This window comes from Scyliorhinus canicula, chromosome 1, assembly GCF_902713615.1.
Source record: "Scyliorhinus canicula chromosome 1, sScyCan1.1, whole genome shotgun sequence".
Classification (NCBI taxonomy): Eukaryota; Metazoa; Chordata; class Chondrichthyes; order Carcharhiniformes; family Scyliorhinidae; genus Scyliorhinus; species Scyliorhinus canicula.
In genome coordinates, this window is record NC_052146.1 from 78,701,570 (window position 1) to 78,723,549 (window position 21,980).

At 44.9% G+C, this 21,980-nt stretch overlaps 1 protein-coding gene across 1 annotated transcript in view; it reads left to right on the forward strand.

Annotated features, from left to right (window-relative positions):
• Positions 1–2,540: 2,540 nt before the first annotated feature.
• The window catches only part of LOC119964348 (serine/threonine-protein phosphatase 4 catalytic subunit), a 43,487-nt gene continuing 24,047 nt past the window's right edge, over positions 2,541–21,980 (forward strand). The window contains exons 1-4 of the mRNA XM_038793689.1: positions 2,541–2,713; positions 14,498–14,549; positions 16,194–16,244; positions 16,584–16,685. Of these exons, the coding sequence (XP_038649617.1) occupies positions 2,616–2,713; positions 14,498–14,549; positions 16,194–16,244; positions 16,584–16,685 (303 nt within the window). The 5' untranslated portion in view covers positions 2,541–2,615. The remainder of the gene's footprint in view (positions 2,714–14,497; positions 14,550–16,193; positions 16,245–16,583; positions 16,686–21,980) is intronic.

Sequence of the window (21,980 nt, forward strand, 5' to 3'; positions counted from 1 at the left end):
TTCTTGAGTCGGTTGGTACGTGACCTCAAACTTTGGTATCTTTTTCCTGATGGAAGAAGGTGGAAGAGAATATGTCCGGGGTGCGTGGGGTCCTTAATTATGCTGGCTGCCTTTCTAAGGCAGCGGGAATTGTAGACAGAGTCAATGGATGGGAGGCTGGTTTGCGTGATGGATTGGGCTACATTCACGACCTTTTGGAGTTTCCTGCGGTCTTGGGCAGAGCAGGATCCATACCAAGCTGTGATACAACCAGAAAGAATGCTTTCTATGGTGCATCTGTAGAAGTTGGTGAGAGTCGTAGGTGACATGCCAAATTTCCTCAGTCTTCTGAGAAAGTAGAGTCGTTGGTGGGCTTTCTTAATGATAGTGTCGGCATGGGGGGACCAGGACAGGCTGTTGGTGATCTGTACACCTAAAAACTTGAAACTCTCGACCCTTTCTACTTCGTTCCCTTTGACGCAGACAGGGGCATGTTCTCCACTACGCTTCCTGAGGTCAATGACAATTTCCTTCATTTTGTTGACATTGAGGGAGAGATTATTGTTGTCGCAGCAGTTCACCAGATTCTCTATCTCATTCCTGTATTCTGTCTTGTCATTGTTTGAAATCCGACCCACTACGGTGATGTCATCAGCAAATTTGAAAATCGAGTTGGAGGAGAATTTGGCCACACAGCCATAGGTGTATAAGGAGTATAGTAGGGGGCTGAGGACACAGCCTTGTGGGGCACCGGTGTTGAGGATGATCGTGGAGGTGGTGTTGTTGCCTATCCTTACTGATTGTGGCCTGTGGATTAGAAGGTTCAGGATCCAGTCGCAGAGGGAGGAATCAAGGCCACGGAGTTTGGGGATGAGTTTCGTAGGAATGATGGTGTTGAAGGCTGAGCTGCAGTCGATAAATAGGAGTCTGACATAGGTGTCTTTGTTATCTAGATGTTCCAGGGTAGAGTGCAAGGCCATGGAGATGGCGTCTGCTGTGAACCTGTTGCAGCGGTAGGGTAGGCAAACTGTAGTGGATATGTCAATGTCAATCGAGCCTGAAATTGCAGCACAGAAGGAGTTCATTGTATTTGGCAAATGGATTCTGGCCATGGAGAATGCATCAGGAAATAATTGTCTCCCATGCTTCTGTTTAATAGAAGTGTAATATCTGGCCATGTTCTTTCTGTTTGTAGAGGGCAGGGCCCCATGTATGAATATCTGTACCTTCTAGCAATTGTAAGTGAACTTCATTGCAAGCCCAGCTGATATCTTAAAACAGGCACAGTACGGACTGTAGCAAATATTTATAAAATATAGCTCCAACATTAGATGTAATTCCATGATTGGACAGCACTTGCTGAACAACCACAAGTGTGCTCAGACTGACACTAACAACTAAATTAAATCGCGGTCACAATTTAGCAACACCGTGACCAATCAGAGTTCATTTGGCAACCAATCAGCACCCTTTTCTCATGCATTGTAAATTGATCCATTTGAAATTTGGTATTCTTACACCTGTCCTGATGAATTCAAGGTGAAGAGCTTTGACAGCCTGTCTATTTTTCAGCAAAACTACCAAATTCTGTGTATATTAAGCACCGATTCTCTGCAGATCCCCTATATTTAAAACTCAACCCCATTTGTCCTTTTGAATGGTTTTGTCCATTTATAATTTTAAGTTTGAAATTAGAAAATTATACTGTTTGCTGTCTTTCAGTTGTTTCTTAGTTTCTATTGTAAATCTGAGTGAATGTATTAACACGCTTTTTATTTCCTCGAACTGCATTTTCCACCTATCTACCCACTCATAACCTACCTCATTTGGTCACAGCTTGACATCTAATCTGGTGTCTTGAGCAGGTTTGCTGAATGTCCAGATCATTTGTGGCTTTACAGAATATTGGATTCCAAATCCCCGGGGTACTCCACTGGTTACATCTTGCCAGTGTGAGAACCATTCATTGAACCAATTCTGTACCCTTCCTCTCACTCTACCGTTGATACTATTGAGCATCAATCTTTGACTACATCTGTAACATGAACACTTTATGAAATGTTTGGAAAATCTCAGTGTATTAGACTCACTTTGTCGACACACTGTTATTTCCTTAAAGATATTGGTTTATCAGACATTACCTGTTCTTCATAAGTTCCTGCTGACTGTCCCAAACCGTTTCAAGTTCTCGCTAATGTTAGCCCCCGCAGTTCCAAGTAGTTTAATGGGTTTCCTACTATTGAGGGTAACTGGCTTTCAGGTGTCCCTTTGTACAAAGGCATAACATTTGTCCTTCACCAGTTGTTTGGTGCAGACCTAGGTTCTCAATGAATTTTTGATTTGCTATCAGGTGCAAGCAGTCACTTTAACTGTTCCTGAAAACACCGCACACACAGACTGATAGCTGCGACTTAATATATTCTACGTGCACACTTCGGCATTTTGTTTCCACTTGTTTTGTCTTCAATTGTGGTATGACATTGCAGATTTGAATAATTCCACCTGGATTATTGAGATTGTGTTGCAATTAATTTTTTAGGGCCAGGGATTTCTTTTCACTTTTGACAACTGTTTTGTGTTCCGTTTCAGCCTGTTGAGGACACTCTCTCCTTGCCCCCTCATTCCCATTTATCATCATGGCTGACACAAGTGACCTGGACCATCAGATAGAACAGCTAATGCGCTGTGAGCTCATCAAAGAAAGTGAGGTGAAACTGCTGTGTGCCAAAGCCAGGTAATGGGACTAACCAGAATATGACCTGTTAAAGGATAAGATGGGGAGGAGTGAGCTACTTGTTTGCAATTTAAATTTGTTCTTTATGCAATGGATGGTGTTGCACGCAGAATGTGTGTTTGCAGCAGGAGCTTGAAACATTTCCAAGTAAAATGAATACTTTTTATGTTTGTGGATATTCCAATCCAGGAAATCATCCTTGCAAAGGACAGCATTTCATGTTTAATGGATGTAAGGTTCGGAGTGTTTAGGCTATTTTTTTTTTACTCTGCGGTTTGCGGTCACTTTTACCTTAGAGGCCTGCCCCAACACTACCTGCGGGTGTTCTCTGCGGGTGTTCTCAACGGAGGAACATTCACCAGATTAAATGAGCATAGGCGCAGGTGGGTAGATCATGCAAGTCCTTGAGCCTGCTCTGCCATTCAATTTGATCATGGCTGATCTGCACCTTACTTCTGTTTACCTACCGTGGTCTGGAAAATTCTTTGTCAATTCAAAATTTCAGTTGTCTTAGCTTTCTTATTTGGGGGGGGGGGGAATATTTCCAGACTTCCACTCCCTTTCATGTGTTCGCTCACTCTGACCTGGTTGCGAGTGGCTGCAACGAACATCAAACACACAGCCTCCAGTCTATGCTGAGGTAGCCGATCTGGGTTTTCAGATGTTGCCACAATTGACCTTCGTCAGCAGGGTTACTGTTCCCGACTGCCAGTCAGTGACCCAAGCGGGAAAATGTATGAAAACCCAGCAGAGGCGAGACTGAGTTTGCCTGCCCCGGTTTCCACAGTTGAATGGTCTATCATTATTTTCCCTCCCCCCAAACTGCCCTGGCCTCATCAGCGGTGTTCCTTTCACGTCCGGAATTCAGTCAGCGGCTGAACAGTCCGCCGTGTTTTTGCACGATGGTATAGTTCGTGCACAGGCCTCTAGAATTGGGAGATCTTCAGGGCCTGTTTCTATAGCGACAGTTTACGTATTCTGTAACTAAGCTCCTGAAGATTATGTCTTGATGTAATTAAATATCTTTAAAAAAAGAAACAACTTGTTTCAGAAAGTGAGTCTTTTAAAAAAAATTGACTGTCCTCATTGCTGCTTGGCTATTTATAATGTTAACCGTCTCACCTGATGCTTCAGCCAAGCAGATGAGACAGCTCATGTTGGGAGACAGCTGATCAAACTGGTGGCAGCACGGTAGCACTGTGGGTTCACAGCATCAGGGTCCCAGGTTCGATTCCCGGCTTGGGTCACTGCTGTGCGGAGTTTGCATGTTCGCCCTGTGTCTGTGTGGGTTTCCTCCGGGTGCTCCGGTTTCTTCCCACAAGTCCTAAAAGACGTGCTGTTAGGTAATTTGGACATTCTGAATTTTCCCTTGTGTACCCGAACAGGCGCCGGAATGTGACAACTAGGGGCTTTCACGGTAACTCAATTGCAGTGTTATTGTAAGCCTACTTGTGACAATAAAGATTATTGTAAAATTATTATTTAACAAAGTTGATACTTCAACTATGAATCTCCTGTTTTAGCTCAAGTTTCACATGGTGAATGTACTGTTAAACTGCAGCATCGATTGGTAGTAAGTCCTCTGCTATCTTTATAGATAAAATGATCCCTGTTAACAGGTAAATTCAGACAAACTTGCATTGAGAAAGACCCTTCTCTGACCTCTTGACATCCCAACGCAGTTTTGTTTTAAACAAATATTTTTATGAGAACTTTCCAATTTTAACAATAAGAGATATACAAACTTAGTGAGACGTTTCCTTTGTACAATTTACATGTGCCCCTTTAATCGGCCCTCCCCCTTTCCTTGCTCCCCCTTCTCTTCTCTTCCCCCCCCCCACCCCCCCCCCTCCATTGATAGTCGGGCTCCGTATTGGCCCCTTCCTTCGCCATAGGTGTTGTATTTTTATATTCTTCCTTTCATTTTGCAGTTGTTGCTATTCCCCCTATGGCTTCGCTGGAGGGATCTCTCTGCTCCACCACACCCACGCTCTTTTCGGTGAGAGAGACATTCCTGTCAGTGCAGTGTATTAGTGACTGAACCTGTGTCTCGGTGTGAGGAGAGACATTCCTGTCAGTGCGGTGTATTAGTGACTGAACCTGTGTCAGTGTGAGGAGAGACATTCCTGTCAGTGCGGTGTATTAGTGACTGAACCTGTGTCTCAGTATGAGAGACATCCCTGTCAGTGCGGTGTATTAGTGACTGAACCTGTGTCAGTGTGAGGAGAGACATTCCTGTCAGTGCAGTGTATTAGTGACTGAACCTGTGTCAGTGTGAGGAGAGACATTCCTGTCAGTGCAGTGTATTAGTGACTGAACCTGTGTCTCAGTATGAGAGACATTCCTGTCAGTGCGGTGTATTAGTGACTGAACCTGTGTCTCAGTATGAGAGACATTCCTGTCAGTGCGGTGTATTAGTGACTGAACCTGTGTCAGTGTGAGGAGAGACATTCCTGTCAGTGCGGTGTATTAGTGACTGAACCTGTGTCAGTGTGAGGAGAGACATTCCTGTCAGTGCGGTGTATTAGTGACTGAACCTGTGTCTCAGTATGAGAGACATTCCTGTCAGTGCGGTGTATTAGTGACTGAACCTGTGTCTCAGTATGAGAGACATCCCTGTCAGTGCGGTGTATTAGTGACTGAACCTGTGTCTCAGTGTGAGGAGAGACATTCCTGTCAGTGCAGTGTATTAGTGACTGAACCTGTGTCAGTGTGAGGAGAGACATTCCTGTCAGTGCAGTGTATTAGTGACTGAACCTGTGTCAGTGTGAGGAGAGATATTCCTGTCAGTGCGGTGTATTAGTGACTGAACCTGTGTCTCAGTATGAGAGACATTCCTGTCAGTGCAGTGTATTAGTGACTGAACCTGTGTCTCGGTGTGTGAGATCTTCCTGTCAGTGCGGTGTATTAGTGACTGAACCTGTGTCTCAGTGTGAGGAGAGACATTCCTGTCAGTGCGGTGTATTAGTGACTGAACCTGTGTCTCAGTATGAGAGACATTCCTGTCAGTGCGGTGTATTAGTGACTGAACCTGTGTCTCTGTGTGAGGAGAGACATTCCTGCCAGTGCAGTGTATTAGTGACTGAACCTGTGTCAGTGTGAGGAGAGACATTCCTGTCAGTGCAGTGTATTAGTGACTGAACCTGTGTCTCAGTATGAGAGACATTCCTGTCAGTGCAGTGTATTAGTGACTGAACCTGTGTCTCAGTATGAGAGACATTCCTGTCAGTGCAGTGTATTAGTGACTGAACCTGTGTCAGTGTGAGGAGAGACATTCCTGCCAGTGCGGTGTATTAGTGATTGAACCTGTGTCTCAGTATGAGAGACATTCCTGTCAGTGCGGTGTATTAGTGACTGAACCTGTGTCAGTGTGAGGAGAGACATTCCTGTCAGTGCGGTGTATTAGTGACTGAACCTGTGTCAGTGTGAGGAGAGACATTCCTGTCAGTGCGGTGTATTAGTGACTGAACCTGTGTCTGTGTGAGAAACATTCCTGTCAGTGCGGTGTATTAGTGACTGAACCTGTGTCTCAGTGTGAGAAACATTCCTGTCAGTGCGGTGTATTAGTGACTGAACCTGTGTCTCAGTGTGAGAAACATTCCTGTCAGTGCGGTGTATTAGTGACTGAACCTGTGTCAGTGTGAGGAGAGACATTCCTGTCAGTGCAGTGTATTAGTGACTGAACCTGTGTCAGTGTGAGGAGAGACATTCCTGTCAGTGCAGTGTATTAGTGACTGAACCTGTGTCTCGGTGTGAGGAGAGACATTCCTGTCAGTGCAGTGTATTAGTGACTGAACCTGTGTCTTGGTGTGAGGAGAGACATTCCTGTCAGTGCAGTGTATTAGTGACTGAACCTGTGTCTCAGTATGAGAGACATTCCTGTCAGTGCGGTGTATTAGTGACTGAACCTGTGTCTCAGTATGAGAGACATTCCTGTCAGTGCAGTGTATTAGTGACTGAACCTGTGTCTCAGTATGAGAGACATTCCTGTCAGTGCGGTGTATTAGTGACTGAACCTGTGTCTCAGTATGAGAGACATTCCTGTCAGTGCGGTGTATTAGTGACTGAACCTGTGTCAGTGTGAGGAGAGACATTCCTGTCAGTGCAGTGTATTAGTGACTGAACCTGTGTCTCAGTATGAGAGACATTCCTGTCAGTGCGGTGTATTAGTGACTGAACCTGTGTCTCCGTATGAGAGACATTCCTGTCAGTGCAGTGTATTAGTGATTGAACCTGTGTCTCAGTATGAGAGACATTCCTGTCAGTGCAGTGTATTAGTGACTGAACCTGTGTCTCAGTATGAGAGACATTCCTGTCAGTGCAGTGTATTAGTGACTGAACCTGTGTCTCAGTATGAGAGACATTCCTGTCAGTGCAGTGTATTAGTGACTGAACCTGTGTCTCAGTATGAGAGACATTCCTGTCAGTGCAGTGTATTAGTGACTGAACCTGTGTCTCAGTATGAGAGACATTCCTGTCAGTGCAGTGTATTAGTGACTGAACCTGTGTCTCAGTATGAGAGACATTCCTGTCAGTGCAGTGTATTAGTGACTGAACCTGTGTCTCAGTATGAGAGACATTCCTGTCAGTGCGGTGTATTAGTGACTGAACCTGTGTCTCTGTATGAGAGACATTCCTGTCAGTGCGGTGTATTAGTGACTGAACCTGTGTCTCTGTGTGAGGAGAGACATTCCTGTCAGTGCAGTGTATTAGTGACTGAACCTGTGTCAGTGTGAGGAGAGACATTCCTGTCAGTGCAGTGTATTAGTGACTGAGCCTGTGTCTCAGTATGAGAGACATTCCTGTCAGTGCGGTGTATTAGTGACTGAACCTGTGTCTCAGTATGAGAAACATTCCTGTCAGTGCGGTGTATTAGTGACTGAACCTGTGTCAGTGTGAGGAGAGACATTCCTGTCAGTGCGGTGTATTAGTGACTGAACCTGTGTCTCAGTATGAGAGACATTCCTGTCAGTGCGGTGTATTAGTGACTGAACCTGTGTCAGTGTGAGGAGAGACATTCCTGTCAGTGCGGTGTATTAGTGACTGAACCTGTGTCTCAGTATGAGAGACATTCCTGTCAGTGCGGTGTATTAGTGACTGAACCTGTGTCTCAGTATGAGAGACATTCCTGTCAGTGCGGTGTTTAGTGACTGAGCCTGTGTCTCAGTATGAGAGACATTCCTGTCAGTGCAGTGTATTAGTGACTGAGCCTGTGTCTCAGTATGAGAGACATTCCTGTCAGTGCGGTGTATTAGTGACTGAACCTGTGTCTCAGTATGAGAGACATTCCTGTCAGTGCGGTGTATTAGTGACTGAACCTGTGTCTCAGTATGAGAGACATTCCTGTCAGTGCAGGTGTATTAGTGACTGAACACTGTGTCCAGTGTGAGAGAGACATTCCTGTCAGTGCAGTGTATTAGTGACTGAGCCTGTGTCTCAGTGTGAGAGACATTCCTGTCAGTGCGGTGTATTAGTGACTGAACCTGTGTCTCTGTGTGAGGAGAGACATTCCTGTCAGTGCGGTGTATTAGTGACTGAACCTGTGTCAGTGTGAGGAGAGACATTCCTGTCAGTGCGGTGTATTAGTGACTGAACCTGTGTCTCAGTATGAGAGACATTCCTGTCAGTGCGGTGTATTAGTGACTGAACCTGTGTCAGTGTGAGGAGAGACATTCCTGTCAGTGCGGTGTATTAGTGACTGAACCTGTGTCTCAGTATGAGATACATTCCTGTCAGTGCAGTGTTTTAGTGACTGAGCCTGTGTCTCAGTATGAGAGACATTCCTGTCAGTGCAGTGTATTAGTGACTGAGCCTGTGTCTCAGTATGAGAGACATTCCTGTCAGTGCAGTGTATTAGTGACTGAACCTGTGTCTCCGTATGAGAGACATTCCTGTCAGTGCAGTGTATTAGTGACTGAACCTGTGTCTCGGTGTGTAAGACATTCCTGTCAGTGCGGTGTATTAGTGACTGAACCTGTGTCTCAGTGTGAGGAGAGACATTCCTGTCAGTGCAGTGTATTAGTGACTGAGCCTGTGTCTCAGTATGAGAGACATCCCTGTCAGTGCAGTGTATTAGTGACTGAACCTGTGTCTCAGTATGAGAGACATTCCTGTCAGTGCAGTGTATTAGTGACTGAACCTGTGTCAGTGTGAGGAGAGACATTCCTGTCAGTGCCATGTATTAGTGACTGAACCTGTGTCTCAGTATGAGAGACATTCCTGTCAGTGCAGTGTATTAGTGACTGAACCTGTGTCAGTGTGAGGAGAGACATTCCTGTCAGTGCCATGTATTAGTGACTGAACCTGTGTCTCAGTATGAGAGACATTCCTGTCAGTGCAGTGTATTAGTGATTGAACCTGTGTCTCCGTATGAGAGACATTCCTGTCAGTGCAGTGTATTAGTGACTGAACCTGTGTCAGTGTGAGGAGAGACATTCCTGTCAGTGCAGTGTATTAGTGAACGAGTTCTTTTCCCTCTTTAATGTTTTCTTCCCTCTCTCCCTGAACTCTCTTTTTAAGCGTGAAAGTCCCTGTGTCCTGTGCTCGTCTGTCCTTCCTGCTGCTTGGTTTTCTAGTGGGGACAGGATGAAGATTTACTGGTTTCTGTGTCCATTAGCACCCCTGTTTCCTGGGTTTCTGTGGCTATGACTCATCTTTCATTCGCACTCCGCAGTATAAATATTTCCCACTTTCTCTGTTTGCTTTGACAAAGAGTCATTGGACTCGAAATGTTTGCTCTTTTCTCTCCCAAGAGATGCTGCCAGACCTGCTGAGATTTTCCAGCATTTTCTTTTTGGTTGAAGATTTACTTTGTTCACCCCACTCTCCTGTGAGGTTACTTCTGAAAAATGGCCCTTTAGATAACAAGCCTAACGTGTGCTCAATGACAGCGGAACTGCAGCTCTTCCCCAAACCCTGATGGGAAATGGCGATAGTATGTCAGGGCGATAGTCCCTCACCTCATTCTGATCTTCTGCACCATTTCTGCTTTTAGTTGGAAGTACTGAATTCCAATTCCACATCCTGATACATTTCCTGCCTCACTCCCACAACAAATAGGCAGTACTGTCATATACATGAGTTCACTTTGCTGTTTGCTGGAGGCCGAGCTGACACTGCAACATGAGATGCTGTCGTTTATTCCCCTATTTGAGATGGCATTTCTTGCTGTGTGCCCAAGACCCACATTCTCTGCAATGCTGTAGCATCCCGTGCCAGCTGCTTCCACCTCCCTCCTCCAAAAGATTTCACATCTGCATTTCATCTACAATTCAGTTTGTATAATATCTCTGCCCATTGATCTTGTCTGTTTATACAGCTGGTTTTGGAGATGCTAGAGTCCAGCCTCTTAAAGCCTCTGTATTCACAAGTTGAAAACAACATTATTCACATCCTTGTTTTCAGGGCCTCACTATCTCTGCAATGTTTCTAGTTCAACAGCTCAGATCTCTGTTTTCCAACTCTGGCTTCTTGGTCCCCGATTTTAATTATTTCATCACTGGTGGCTGTACCTCCATTACCTGTGGCCAAAGCTCTGGAATTTTCTCTCTAACAGCTCAATTCTCTCCTTGCAGATGCTCAAAATCTGTCTGACCAAACGTTTGGCCATTTACCCTCAAATTTCCATATGGTTCAGGGTGAGGTTTTGTTTAAGGATGCTTCTTGGGATGTTGTAATACATTCAACACTATATCAAAACAAGTTATTGCTTCTAACGAACCCCTACTCCGGACAAGAACCCACTATTAGCCCCCATTTGAAATTGAGACAAATCTCAAGGTCTGCATATGCTGTCAACCACAGCTGGGCTCACCAGCACTTTGAACACACAAGGTGATGCAGTATTTTAATTTAAGATTGAGGGAATTCCACTTTGTCCAGGATGGGCCTTCTCCCCATAACCAAGCAGTCACATTGTCAATGCTGGTACTTCAAAAGGCCACTGGTTTAGCTCACAGCCACTTGACACTGAGCTATTTCACTAGGCTCCATGAGAGTTACGTGGAAGAGTTTGGTATTGGAGTCAAAATATGACTAGCTGCATTTGAACAGTTTATCAAAGAAACACCCAAGTGTTATTGTGTTTATACAATATTTTCTGAGAGGCTTTTTTTGAGAGGTAAGGTTACTGTGGACTACTGAAATAAGGTGAAAAGCAGCCATGATGCAACTAAATGGTGGAACAGGCTCGAAAGCCACAATGGCCTCACAGCTCCAGGGTCCCAGGTTCGATTCCGGCTTGGGTCACTATCTGTGCGGAGTCTGCACATCCTCCCGTGTGTGCGTGGGTTTCCTCCGGGTGCTCCGGTTTCCTCCCACAGTCCAAAGATGTGCCGGTTAGGTGGATTGGCCATGCTAAATTGCCCTTGGTGTCCAAAATTGCCCTTAGTGTTGGGTGGGGTTACTGGGTTATTGGGATAGGGTGGAGGTGTTGAACTTGGGCAGGGTGCTCTTTCCAAGAGCCGGTGCAGACTCGATGGGCCGAATGGCCTCCTTCTGCACTGTAAATTCTATGATCTATGAAAGAGCTGAAAAGAATGCCGGTATTTCTTGATGATCCATTAGTAAAGTAAAGTCCCCATAGTCCCAAATGACCTTGGGCTGCTTTCTCCTTTTGAGGGGGAGAGCTGACTGGCGGTGAGTTAACCTGAAGATCACCACACCTTATGTGAGGGGCAAGGTTGAGAACGCAGAGCCTTATGGACAACCTCAGCTGGTATGGGAATTGAGCCCTCGCTGTTGGCCTCACTCTCCACCATGGACCAGCCGTCTAGCCAACTGAGCTAAACCGGCACCCAGTTTAGGTCCATTACAGCCCAGCACACACACACATCTCGTGTCAAAGATGCAGAAATGTGTCCACTATTTATTGCTGTGATGACAGGTGCCCGCAGCTATCCATATTAAAACATGCAGAAAACGATATGTTCTGGGCGCTTCCACCACCCATGGGACTTCCTGAGCCACTTTAGCAGGTGAAGATCAGACCCATTGCCTGAGAGTGTCCACTAATAAAAGCATACTACCGTGGTATTATTCCTTTCAACCATAGAGGGACCCTCCTGTTGTTTACACAATGCTGAACGCATTTGGGTTTATTGCAGCACTTGGAATGGATGGATGGACTGTGAGTTTAGGTGTCTGCAGTATGTGCAGGCAGGTACGGAGCCACCTCCTCGAGGAGGTGAACCTCTGACTGAAGCATATTTCATTGCCCATTGCTTCAGTATTAAACCTGGAAATAAGACCAATATGCATATGTATTAGCCGAGTCAGTAATGCTGCAGACTACTGTTTTCAATAAGGAATGCTTTCATCTATAAAGTACTATAAATCCTAAAGAATTGAACAGCCGATCAGTTTTGGGGAGGCAGTGGCGTACTTGTAATGTCACTCAACTAGTAATCCAGAGGCCCACAAAAATGCTCTTGGGGCATGGGTTCAAATCCCACCATGGCAGCTGGTGGAATTTAAATTCAGTTGATTACATCTGGAATTTAATGCTGCTCTTGGTAATGGGGATCATGAAACGATCATTGATTTGTCATTAAAACCCATCTGAATAACTGAAGCCTTTGGGAAGGAAATCTGCTATCCTGGCCTGGCCTACATGTGTCTCTAGATCCACAGCAATGTGGCTGTCTCTTAACTGCCCCCTGAAAAACATAGAATCCTGACAGTGCAGAAGGAGGTTATTCGGGCCATCGAGTCGGCACCAACCCACCAAAAGAGCACTCTGCCTAGGCCCACTCCGCTGCCCTGTAACCCCGTGCATTGATCATGGTTAACTAAACTGCACATCTTTGGACTGTGGGAGGAAACGAGCACTCTGAGGAAGCCCATGCAGACACTGGGAGAACATACAAACTCCACACAGACAGCCATTCAGTACCGGGTCCATTGCTAACTAACCACTGTGCCGCCTAGCAAGCCACTCAATTCAATGGTAATCAGGGATGGATTTTTGTTACAATCCTTTTTAAAAAATTTTATAGTACCCAATTCATTTTTTCCATTTAAGGGACAATTTAGTGTGGCCAATCCACCTAGCCTGCACATCTTTGGGTTGTGGGGCGAAACCCAGGCAAACACGGAGAGATTTTGTTACGATCCTAGTTGGTGTTACAACTGGACGGGAAGATCCCAGAACAGAACCCTGTCTTTTACAGTTTTATAATACAGCGTGGAGGAACAGAGTCACGCGAACGGTAATTAGTTTTAATAGCAAGAAATGAACATTTATTAAACATGGAAAATTTGTATTCTGATACAATTCTCCTTTATTTCCCCCTTAACATGGATTACAAAATACACCTTGAGCTACAATGGTCTCATTAAAGCACACAAGATGGCTGTGGTAAGACACACTGCTCCCTGAACCCAAGTGAATGTTTGTGGATTTCTCCTCAAAATCACCCCAGATGGTTCTTGTACCGTGAGTCACCTTGTCTCACTGAACTCTGGCTTCCACACGAGTGATTTCAAATCCGCTTTCATAAGTCACACTTCCAAATGTTCTTTTAAATTATACTTTCCCTCCGCTGCCTCTATCAAAGTTATGCTTTCAGCTTTTAAACTCTCCCTTCAGGTTTCCTTCGTTTTAAAGACTTTTACATCAACTCCGAGGTCCAACCACTGATTTTCACAATTATTTCAAATAATACCTCCCAAACTGTAGTAATTTCTCACAAACCGTAACACTACTGCAGATGTCTTTCTGGCCTCTCATGATCCATTGCCTTTTCAACTCTCTGTGACGTTACTGAACAGTAATCTGTTCCTCTGTTCTGTTAACTCCAGACTTCTTGAAAACCTATTTTCCTTTCTCTAGTTTCCTTAGCTAGCTGGGCGTTAGATTTCCTGCATCAGTTTTCTTAACTATTACTCCATGGTATGGCTTTTCTTTTAGCAAGGCTGAAAGAGATGGTCCCTCTTTGGTCTTCTAAAACCAAGTGCTTCTATAAGAGCTGAGAGAGCTGCCTTCTCTCACGACCTATCTCCAAATTAGTTGCAGTAAAACCTTTTTTTTAAATTTAGAGTATCCAATTTTTTTTTTTCAAATTAAGGGGGCAATTTAGCGTGGCCGTCCACCTACCCTGCACATCTTTGGGTTGTGGGGGTGAGACCCATGAAGACACTGGGAGATTGGGCAAACTCCGTACAGACAGCGACCGGGTGCCAGGATTGAACCTGGGTCCTCAGTGCTGTGAGGCAGCAGTGCTAACCGTGCTGCCCATTGCTGCAGTAAAATATATCTACCTTACAAGGCCTCAGTTGCTAAGCAACCACTGCTGGTATATTTACTCTTCACACTGTAGCTCTCTCGAAGCGCAATACAATCACAGTTGGAATTGGCGAAACCCCACACATAAACATCTTTGTCCAGCATGTATCTGACTGTAGGTTGTACCCTTCCAGACACACAAACATTAAAGTAAACCCACTTTAAAACTATATATTATTTCAATATTTACCAATACAACTATAGATCCCTAAAAACTACCTTTATTTCCCCAACATAACAAATGCTGGACTTGCCGGCGACGCCTACATCCCATCGAAAAAATATTTTCAATGATTTTCTCAGAATACACTGGAATTGGATGGGGCAGGAGATCATACAAGTAGCAAGTGAGGATCATTCTTCCTAATGTTTTCAGAAACATGTATTACCGCTTCAGCAACACAAAGTCAAGGTTAGAGTTGCGCTTTAACTCCAGAGGTTAACAGTACGATGGTGTTACCACAAGTGCCAAATCTCAAATCTTTCTTATTCTTAAACAGGGAGATTCTTGCTGAGGAGAGCAACGTCCAACAAGTAGATTCCCCGGTCACCGTGAGTTAATTTATTTAAATTTGTGCATTAGTTTGCAACACCATCAGTGTCTGTCTGCATTCATTGTGGAGATGTGGAAGGTTTTAGGTTTCTTCTAGAGTTCTTTTTCTGAAAATGTTCATAATTTTGTTTTCTTTTCTGCTTGGAATTATTTGAAACACTGTAGCCTTGTCCCAATGCAGTTAATGCCGTCGGGCAATGGGAAGCCTTGCAGAGCTAGTATCAGAGCACGACCGTGGGGATAATCCTGAATTTTAATGAGGACTCCCGTGCTTCAAGGAGCTGAGGTGAAATGATTTTGTGCAACTTAGGCAGTCCCTCAAACATGAGTGCTCTGCACTACAGCAAAATCATTTCGGAGTTGGAAATGTCGGCGTTTGATGGCAGAGGGTGGTGTGACTGATTTTGAGGAGCAGGTTTTATTCTTTGGCCGTATATTGGCTGACATCGATACACATCAATAGTTATATTGATTGAGTTATCAGATCACATAGTTTCCCACCTAAACAAACACACTTCATCCTTACTTTTCCTAAAAGAACTGCTAGGTGATCACAACATTTGAGAGCCACCAGGCCTTAATGTTTTTTTTTTACCATAATGCCAATGCTAGTAGCATCATTGTAAAACAGCAATTAAACCCCCTTGTTTCAGCTAATATCCTGCACCACTTGGTTGACAAAAGTCAAGTATTTAGAAATTTCTCCAATTTGTATCTTGTTAAACATTAATTCAAGGTGACTAAGTATTTTGGGGAAAAAAATCCCATTAAGATTTTAATTCTGGTGTTGGACTACGGATATGTCTCTTTGACAGGTATGTACAATTCTGTCAGCAAGCTGTAGCATTTTAATATTTGTATTTTGAGGAACATGCCCCCGCCCCTGGGCTAATGAATGGCAGTGTACAACCAAACCATGAGTGTGTCCCAAGTTTGATTCCTGGGATCTGCTGTGTTAGCTCAACTTTTGCTCCAAATAGGACAATGCATGCCTGCAGTATCTTCTATGGACCTCTGCTTGGCTAGTGCAAGTGTGCAAATGCTGGGCCAGGTCAGCATTGAGCTGTGATGCTCTGCAGAATCCCAGTAATGTTATGTTGGCTTGTGGGCAGCCACTGTAGCATGCTGGGAGTACATTGAATAGAACTCCCAAGAAGAGCTGTCCCTGTATGGACTGCAGGGATCAAGGAGGAGGCAAAGCTACTGATGGACAATAAATGCTGCCCTTGTGAACCATGCCCACATCCCAGGAACATTTTTATTTTCAGAGAAGTGTCATGCATTTTCCAGTCACTTGTAATGTTGATACCTGGTGGGATGTGAAACACACATGACCAGTTTCAGCAAGGACTTTAATTCCTCCCTGATTCCTGTGAACTCCAACAGATTGGGGTTTCCCCTAAAATTTAAGAGGTGGTGCTCAATTTGAAAATCCTACCATTTTTTCCCCCCAGGGAAACAGGAACTTTTTAAAGGTGTACTTCAAAAACTATACTCCATTTTGTTAAGCTGTCCTTTCAAATGTCTTTATTTTTGAGCAATTGAAAATGTTTCAGTTCTTCAGGGCAGAAGCTGAAGGACATTACCCTGAAGTAATTGCTTTGCAAATGTTTATTTTCTCACTTGCTTGTTTCTCCTTGCAGGTGTGTGGGGACATCCACGGACAATTCTACGATCTCAAAGAACTCTTTAAAGTAAGCTATATTCAATAAAATTTACAGAAAGTGTTGTGATTTGCAGCTGTATGTCACTGCATTAAGAATATGAGAAAAGTTATTGAAGCTTTGTTGGGTCCCCATGAGTGTCTGCGTCAAGTTGCCATGTTTGCTCCAGCTGAATGTCCGAATACTGTGCAGCCGTGTTCTCCTCTCGCCTTGGTCGATGGCTGAGCGAGGCTGGATAAACTGATGGCTGACTCTTGTCTGAATGTTTGCAAATGGATGCTGCAGGAGTAGCTCCGGTTGGGAGTGTTTATTTGTATGAGTTTTGCTATCAGTAAACTGTAACTTAATGTTTACTCTCTGCCCCCACAGGTTGGAGGAGACATTCCCGAAACCAACTACTTGTTCATGGGAGATTTTGTTGACCGAGGCTTCTACAGTGTTGAGACATTCTTGTTGCTATTGGCACTGAAGGTGAGGTGAACTGGAATTGAATATTTACTGAGTTGAAGGTGTTGGCTCTGGCAGCAGTAAATCCCACGACTTCAGGCTATCCTTGGCACCACATCACTAAGTAGCCAGCCTTTGAATCGAGTTGGTGATGGTTAAGGAACAGTATGCCTGAGACTGTACCCATCCAACAAGTCTTTTCAAACAATCATGCCTGAAAAATGATGTGGAGTGCCGAGAGTCCAAAGAGGTGCAGGTTAGGTGGATTGGCTATGCTAAATTGCCCCAGGGTGGGGGATTGGACCTTGGTGGGATGCTCATTCAGAGAGTTGGGGCAGACTTGATGGGACGAATGGCCTTCTGCACTGTAGGGATTGCATGATTGAGGCAGAGCCTGGGTACTCTGTCAATCCAGTGCCCCCTCTGCATCTGAGCTGCTTCTGACGGTTTAAAGCAGATTCCAGTGTGGGGTTTTTAATTCTTATTTGTGATCACATTAGGAACACAGACTCTTTGACCAGTGAGCTTGTAATTTTTTTTAAGAAGGCCTTTCATTTGCAACAGTCACTTTTAGAACTGTGCTATAACCTTTGCGTCAGATCTTGGTTACATATCTTGCTCCATATCGCATAACTGCATTCTGTATCACTGACTGTTTTCCAAAGACCACCGTACCAATAATAGCCATGTCTTGGCAGGATTGTGATTTTAAAATGCATAAAATAATTCATTTGATATTATGCAGAAAATGCCACTTGAAACTAAATTTGTCTTTGTCAGGGGACCCCAAATCATATTGAAATTATGCTGTGTGCACTCCTTGTCCTGAGCTGGTCCCTGTCAAGGCTGCAGTCAGCAGCCAGTATCCTGGTACACTCGCCCAACATCAGAGAGGGAAATAGTTTCCAGGACCAACTTCAAAGGGCCGTTACAAGCTATATGTTTCGAGATTTGCGAAGCGCTAGTTATTTGGCATTATTCCTTTGCCGTGAATGTTAAATCTGCCAACTCCCTTGCTGGCTCATGGGCTTAGCCAGGGAATAGTTGAAGGTTCCAGCTTCGATTCCCAGACGAATCACCCCACTTGGATCGTGATCGAGACATCGCAATTGGCCCCAGCTCCCAGTGTGAAATGAAAGTCAATTATTCAAGGTTTCTGTTCCTGGTTGCTCACTGAGTAACCCTTAAATGCTTGTAGTGAGTGTTAGATATGGCTGCGATAGAATGGATCTTGCAATCAGATAGCTTGCTGGCGTACTTTGCCCTTTCGCATGAGACCAAACAATGCAACCCAATTGGAACCAGCAAAATTATGGATCTCCCACAAAGATTCATTGTCTCGAAAAGAAAGAATTTGAGATGGTACACAAGGTAGCTCCATCTAATGGTGCAGTGAGTTAGTGCAGCTCTCTGACATACACTCAAGATGATTTTAATATTACATAGAATTACATCAGCATGCCCAACAGATCTACACCAGCATTCATGCCCTCCCACCCCCTCTTAACCTTGTCCAATCAGCCTGTTCCTTTCCCCTGTTGTACTTGCCTAGCTTCCCTATAACAGCATTGAATGTGTAATTATTGAAATTGACAACCATCATTCGTTCCCTATGAAGGGGCAGGCAGTGGCGTAGTGGTATTGTCACTGGACAAGTAATCCAACGACCCAGAGTCATACTCTGGGGACCCGCCATGGCAGATGGTGAAATTTAAATTCAATAAAAATCTGGAATTAAAAAGTCTAATGGTGACCATGAAACCACTGTCGATTGTCGTAAAAACCCATCTGGTTCACTAATGTCCTTTAGGGAAGGAAATCTGTCATCCTTACCTGGTCTGGCCTACATGTGACTGCAGTTCAACAGCAATGTGGTTGACTCTTCAATGCCCTCAGCGATGGGCAATAAATGCTGGCCCAGCCAGCAACGCCCACATCCCATAAACAATAAAAAAATATATATATACACCATTTAATCTTTTTTTAAAAAGTATATTTAGAGTACCCAATTCTCTTTTTTTTTAAATTAAGGGGAAATTTAGCTTGGCCAATCCACCTACCATGCATATCTTTTTGGGTTGTGTGGGTGAGACCCGCACAGACACAGGGAGAATGTGCAAACTCCACATGGACAGTCACCCGGGGCCAGGATCGAACCTGCCCCTCGGCGCCGTGAGGCAGCAGTGCTAACCACTGTGCCACCTTTGCACCATATTATCATGTGGAAAGTTCTAGTAAAATTACCCATTCTCTAACACAGTCCATTTCCTTACGTTTGAATCTGTCACTTTACATGTGAAGGTTTTCCACCCAGTGTCACACGTCCACAACAAAAATGAATAACTGACCAAAATGAGGCTTAACCTGGTTTAGTCAATGAATATTAATTGAGTTACCACAGTGGTTTTTTTTGGTAAAAATTTGAGTATTGACTAGCTGTGCTGTTAGCTGGAGGATGCTACTGTGTACCCCAGCATTGTGGGGTTACAGAGTGGGTGGGGTTATCAGTAATTGCTGCTATAAAGTGTGCATGGGGCTATGCCTGTTATGATGGATTGGGCTGGTGAAACACCCTCCACAGTTGAACAGCCAGTTAAAATTCATTAGGTCACAAAGAATTACCATTCGACATGGTGCCGGAGGGCAGCCAGGAAATGTGAAAACCAAAACTGGCAAGGAGTCGGTGTCTGCAGAGAAGGAGAAGGGAGTGTTACAGAGATAATGGGTGGGATTCTCAGTAGCTTGACGGCGAAATTGGTAACAGCGATCGGGCAGAAAATGGCTGCTGACACAAAAATCGCAGCAGGCACCAGTTTGACGCTGGGTCACGATGTTTCGCCCCCTCCAAATTGGCATCAGCAAGACGCGCGCCGCGGAAGTCCCAACCCCGTTGGAATGTCATTAGCAGGCCCATCCCCGATGCTCCGCCTCCGATGGACCGTGTTCCCGACGGCATGCGGACAATGGCCAGCATAGCCACACTCGGCTGAGATCTGGCCGGGGGGGTTCTGCAAGGACTGGGGGGAGTGATGGCGGTGGCCAGAAGGTGGGCTATAAGCAGGTACGCGGTCCAGCAGAGCCAGCGCCATCTTTTCCGGCATGATCGGTGCATGTGTGGCGGTGTAGGCGTACATAGAATCATAGAATTTACAGTGCAGAAGGAGGCCAGTCGGTCCATCGCGTCTGCACCAGCCCTTGGAAAGAGCATCTCCACCCTATCTCCGTAACCCAGAAACCCCATCTCATCTTTTTGGACACAGCAATTTAGCATGGCCAATCCACCTAACCTGCACATCTTTGGACCGTGGGAGGAAACCGGACCATCGGAGTAAACCCATACAGACACGGGGCAACGTGCAAACTCCACACAGGCAGTGACCCAAGCCGCGAATTGAACCTGGGACCCTGGAGCTGTGAAGCAACAGTACTAGCCACTGTGCTACTGTGCTGCCCACATGAACGGTTATCAACCCTCCAACCATTGGCCGCGTGTTTCGTGGGTGTTTCACGTGGCACTGATGCTAGCCCCTCACCGGTAGCTGAATCTGTGAGGATTTTGTGCCAATTTTCCCGTCATGAAACACCACGGATTAGCCTCGGGAATGGAGAATCCAGCCCAATATTTATTGTTCCACTGCATTCATAGATGTTTACAGCACAGGAGGAGGCCATTCGGCCCATCATGTCCATAGCGGTCAACAAAGATCTGACTACAGTAAACCCATTTTCCTATGCTTGACCTATAGCCCTGGAGGTTACGACAGCACAAATGAATATTTAAATACTTCTTCAGTGTTACGAGAGATTCTGAGTTAACCACCAGGCAGTACGTTTCAGTCTCCGTTACCCTCTGGGTGAAAAGTTTCTCCTCAACTCCCCTCTTAGCCTCTACCTCTTTTATCTGAAATCTATCCCCCCTGGTTGTTGACCCCATCCACCCTATCTGTGCCCCTCATAATCTTATGCACCTCTATCAGGTCCCTTCTCAACCTTCGCTGCTCCAGGGAAAACAGCCGCAGCCTATTTAATCCTTACTCGATTCCAGGCGGCATCCTGATAAATCTCCTCTGCATCCTCTCCAGTGCAGTCACATCCTTCCTGTGATGTGACGACCAGAACTTCCGCAGTACTCCATTTGTGGCCTAACTGGTGTTTTATGCAGTCCCAGCATAACCTCCCTGCTCCTGTATTCTATGCCTCAAATTTCCCATGTGCCTCTTTTTAAAAAAAAAAAAAATTTAGAGTACCTAATTATTTTTTTACGCAATTAAGGGCAATTCAGCGTGGCCAATTCATCTAGCCTAATCTTTGGGTGAAACCCACGCATACACGGGGAGAATTTGCAAACTCCATGCGGACAGTGATCCAGGGCTGGGATTTGAACCTGGGTCCTCGACGTCGTGGTCCCACTGCCCATGTGCCTCCTTAACCACCTTATCTACCTGCTCTTCCACCTTCAGGCATCTGTGGATATGCACTTCAAGGTCCCTCTGACCTGCAGTATTATCCAGAGATCTACAATTCGTATTGTAATCCTTGGCCTTGTTAGCCCATCCAAGTACTTTACCTCTCACTTTTCTAGGTTGAATTCCATATGCCACTGCTCTGGCCACCTGGCCAGTCCATTGATATCCTCCTGCAGCCCATGGCTCTCCTCCGCACTATTTACCACCCTACCAATTTTCATGTAATCCGTGAAACCCTTGATCAATAATAATAATCTTTATTGTCACAAGTAGGCTTGCATTAACACTGCAATGAAGTTAATGTGAAAAGCCCCTAGTCGCCACATTCCGGCACCTGTTTGGATACACAGAGGGAGAATTCAGAATGTCCGAATTACCTAACAGCACATCCACTAGGCTACCGTGCTGCCCATTCCCCCTACATTTAAATCCAAATCATTAAGTGTTTGTTGGGTAGGAACATGATTAATTATTTAGAAACATAGCTGCTTTTTAAAAAAAGAATTCCCAGCTGCTGTAGCTTCTCTGTGTCTGTTAGTCCAAAACTGCCCTGAGTTTGTGTCAGTACGTCTGCCAGCATCTGGAGAGAGAAGGGAGCTAACTTGATGTTAGTTCCCTTCTCTCTCCACAGATGCTGTCAGATCTACTGAGATTGTCCATTATTTTCTGTTTTTGTTTTCGATTCCAGCATCCGCAGTAATTTGCTTTTATCTGAGAGTTCATGTACTGCACAAACTCATTCCAGTGGTGTGAAATGGTTCGTATGTTCCAGTGTATGTATTAATCACCGAGTGATTCAGATTGAGACCTGGCAAATTGTTACTGACCAATTTGGGTCACGGAGAGTTTGCTA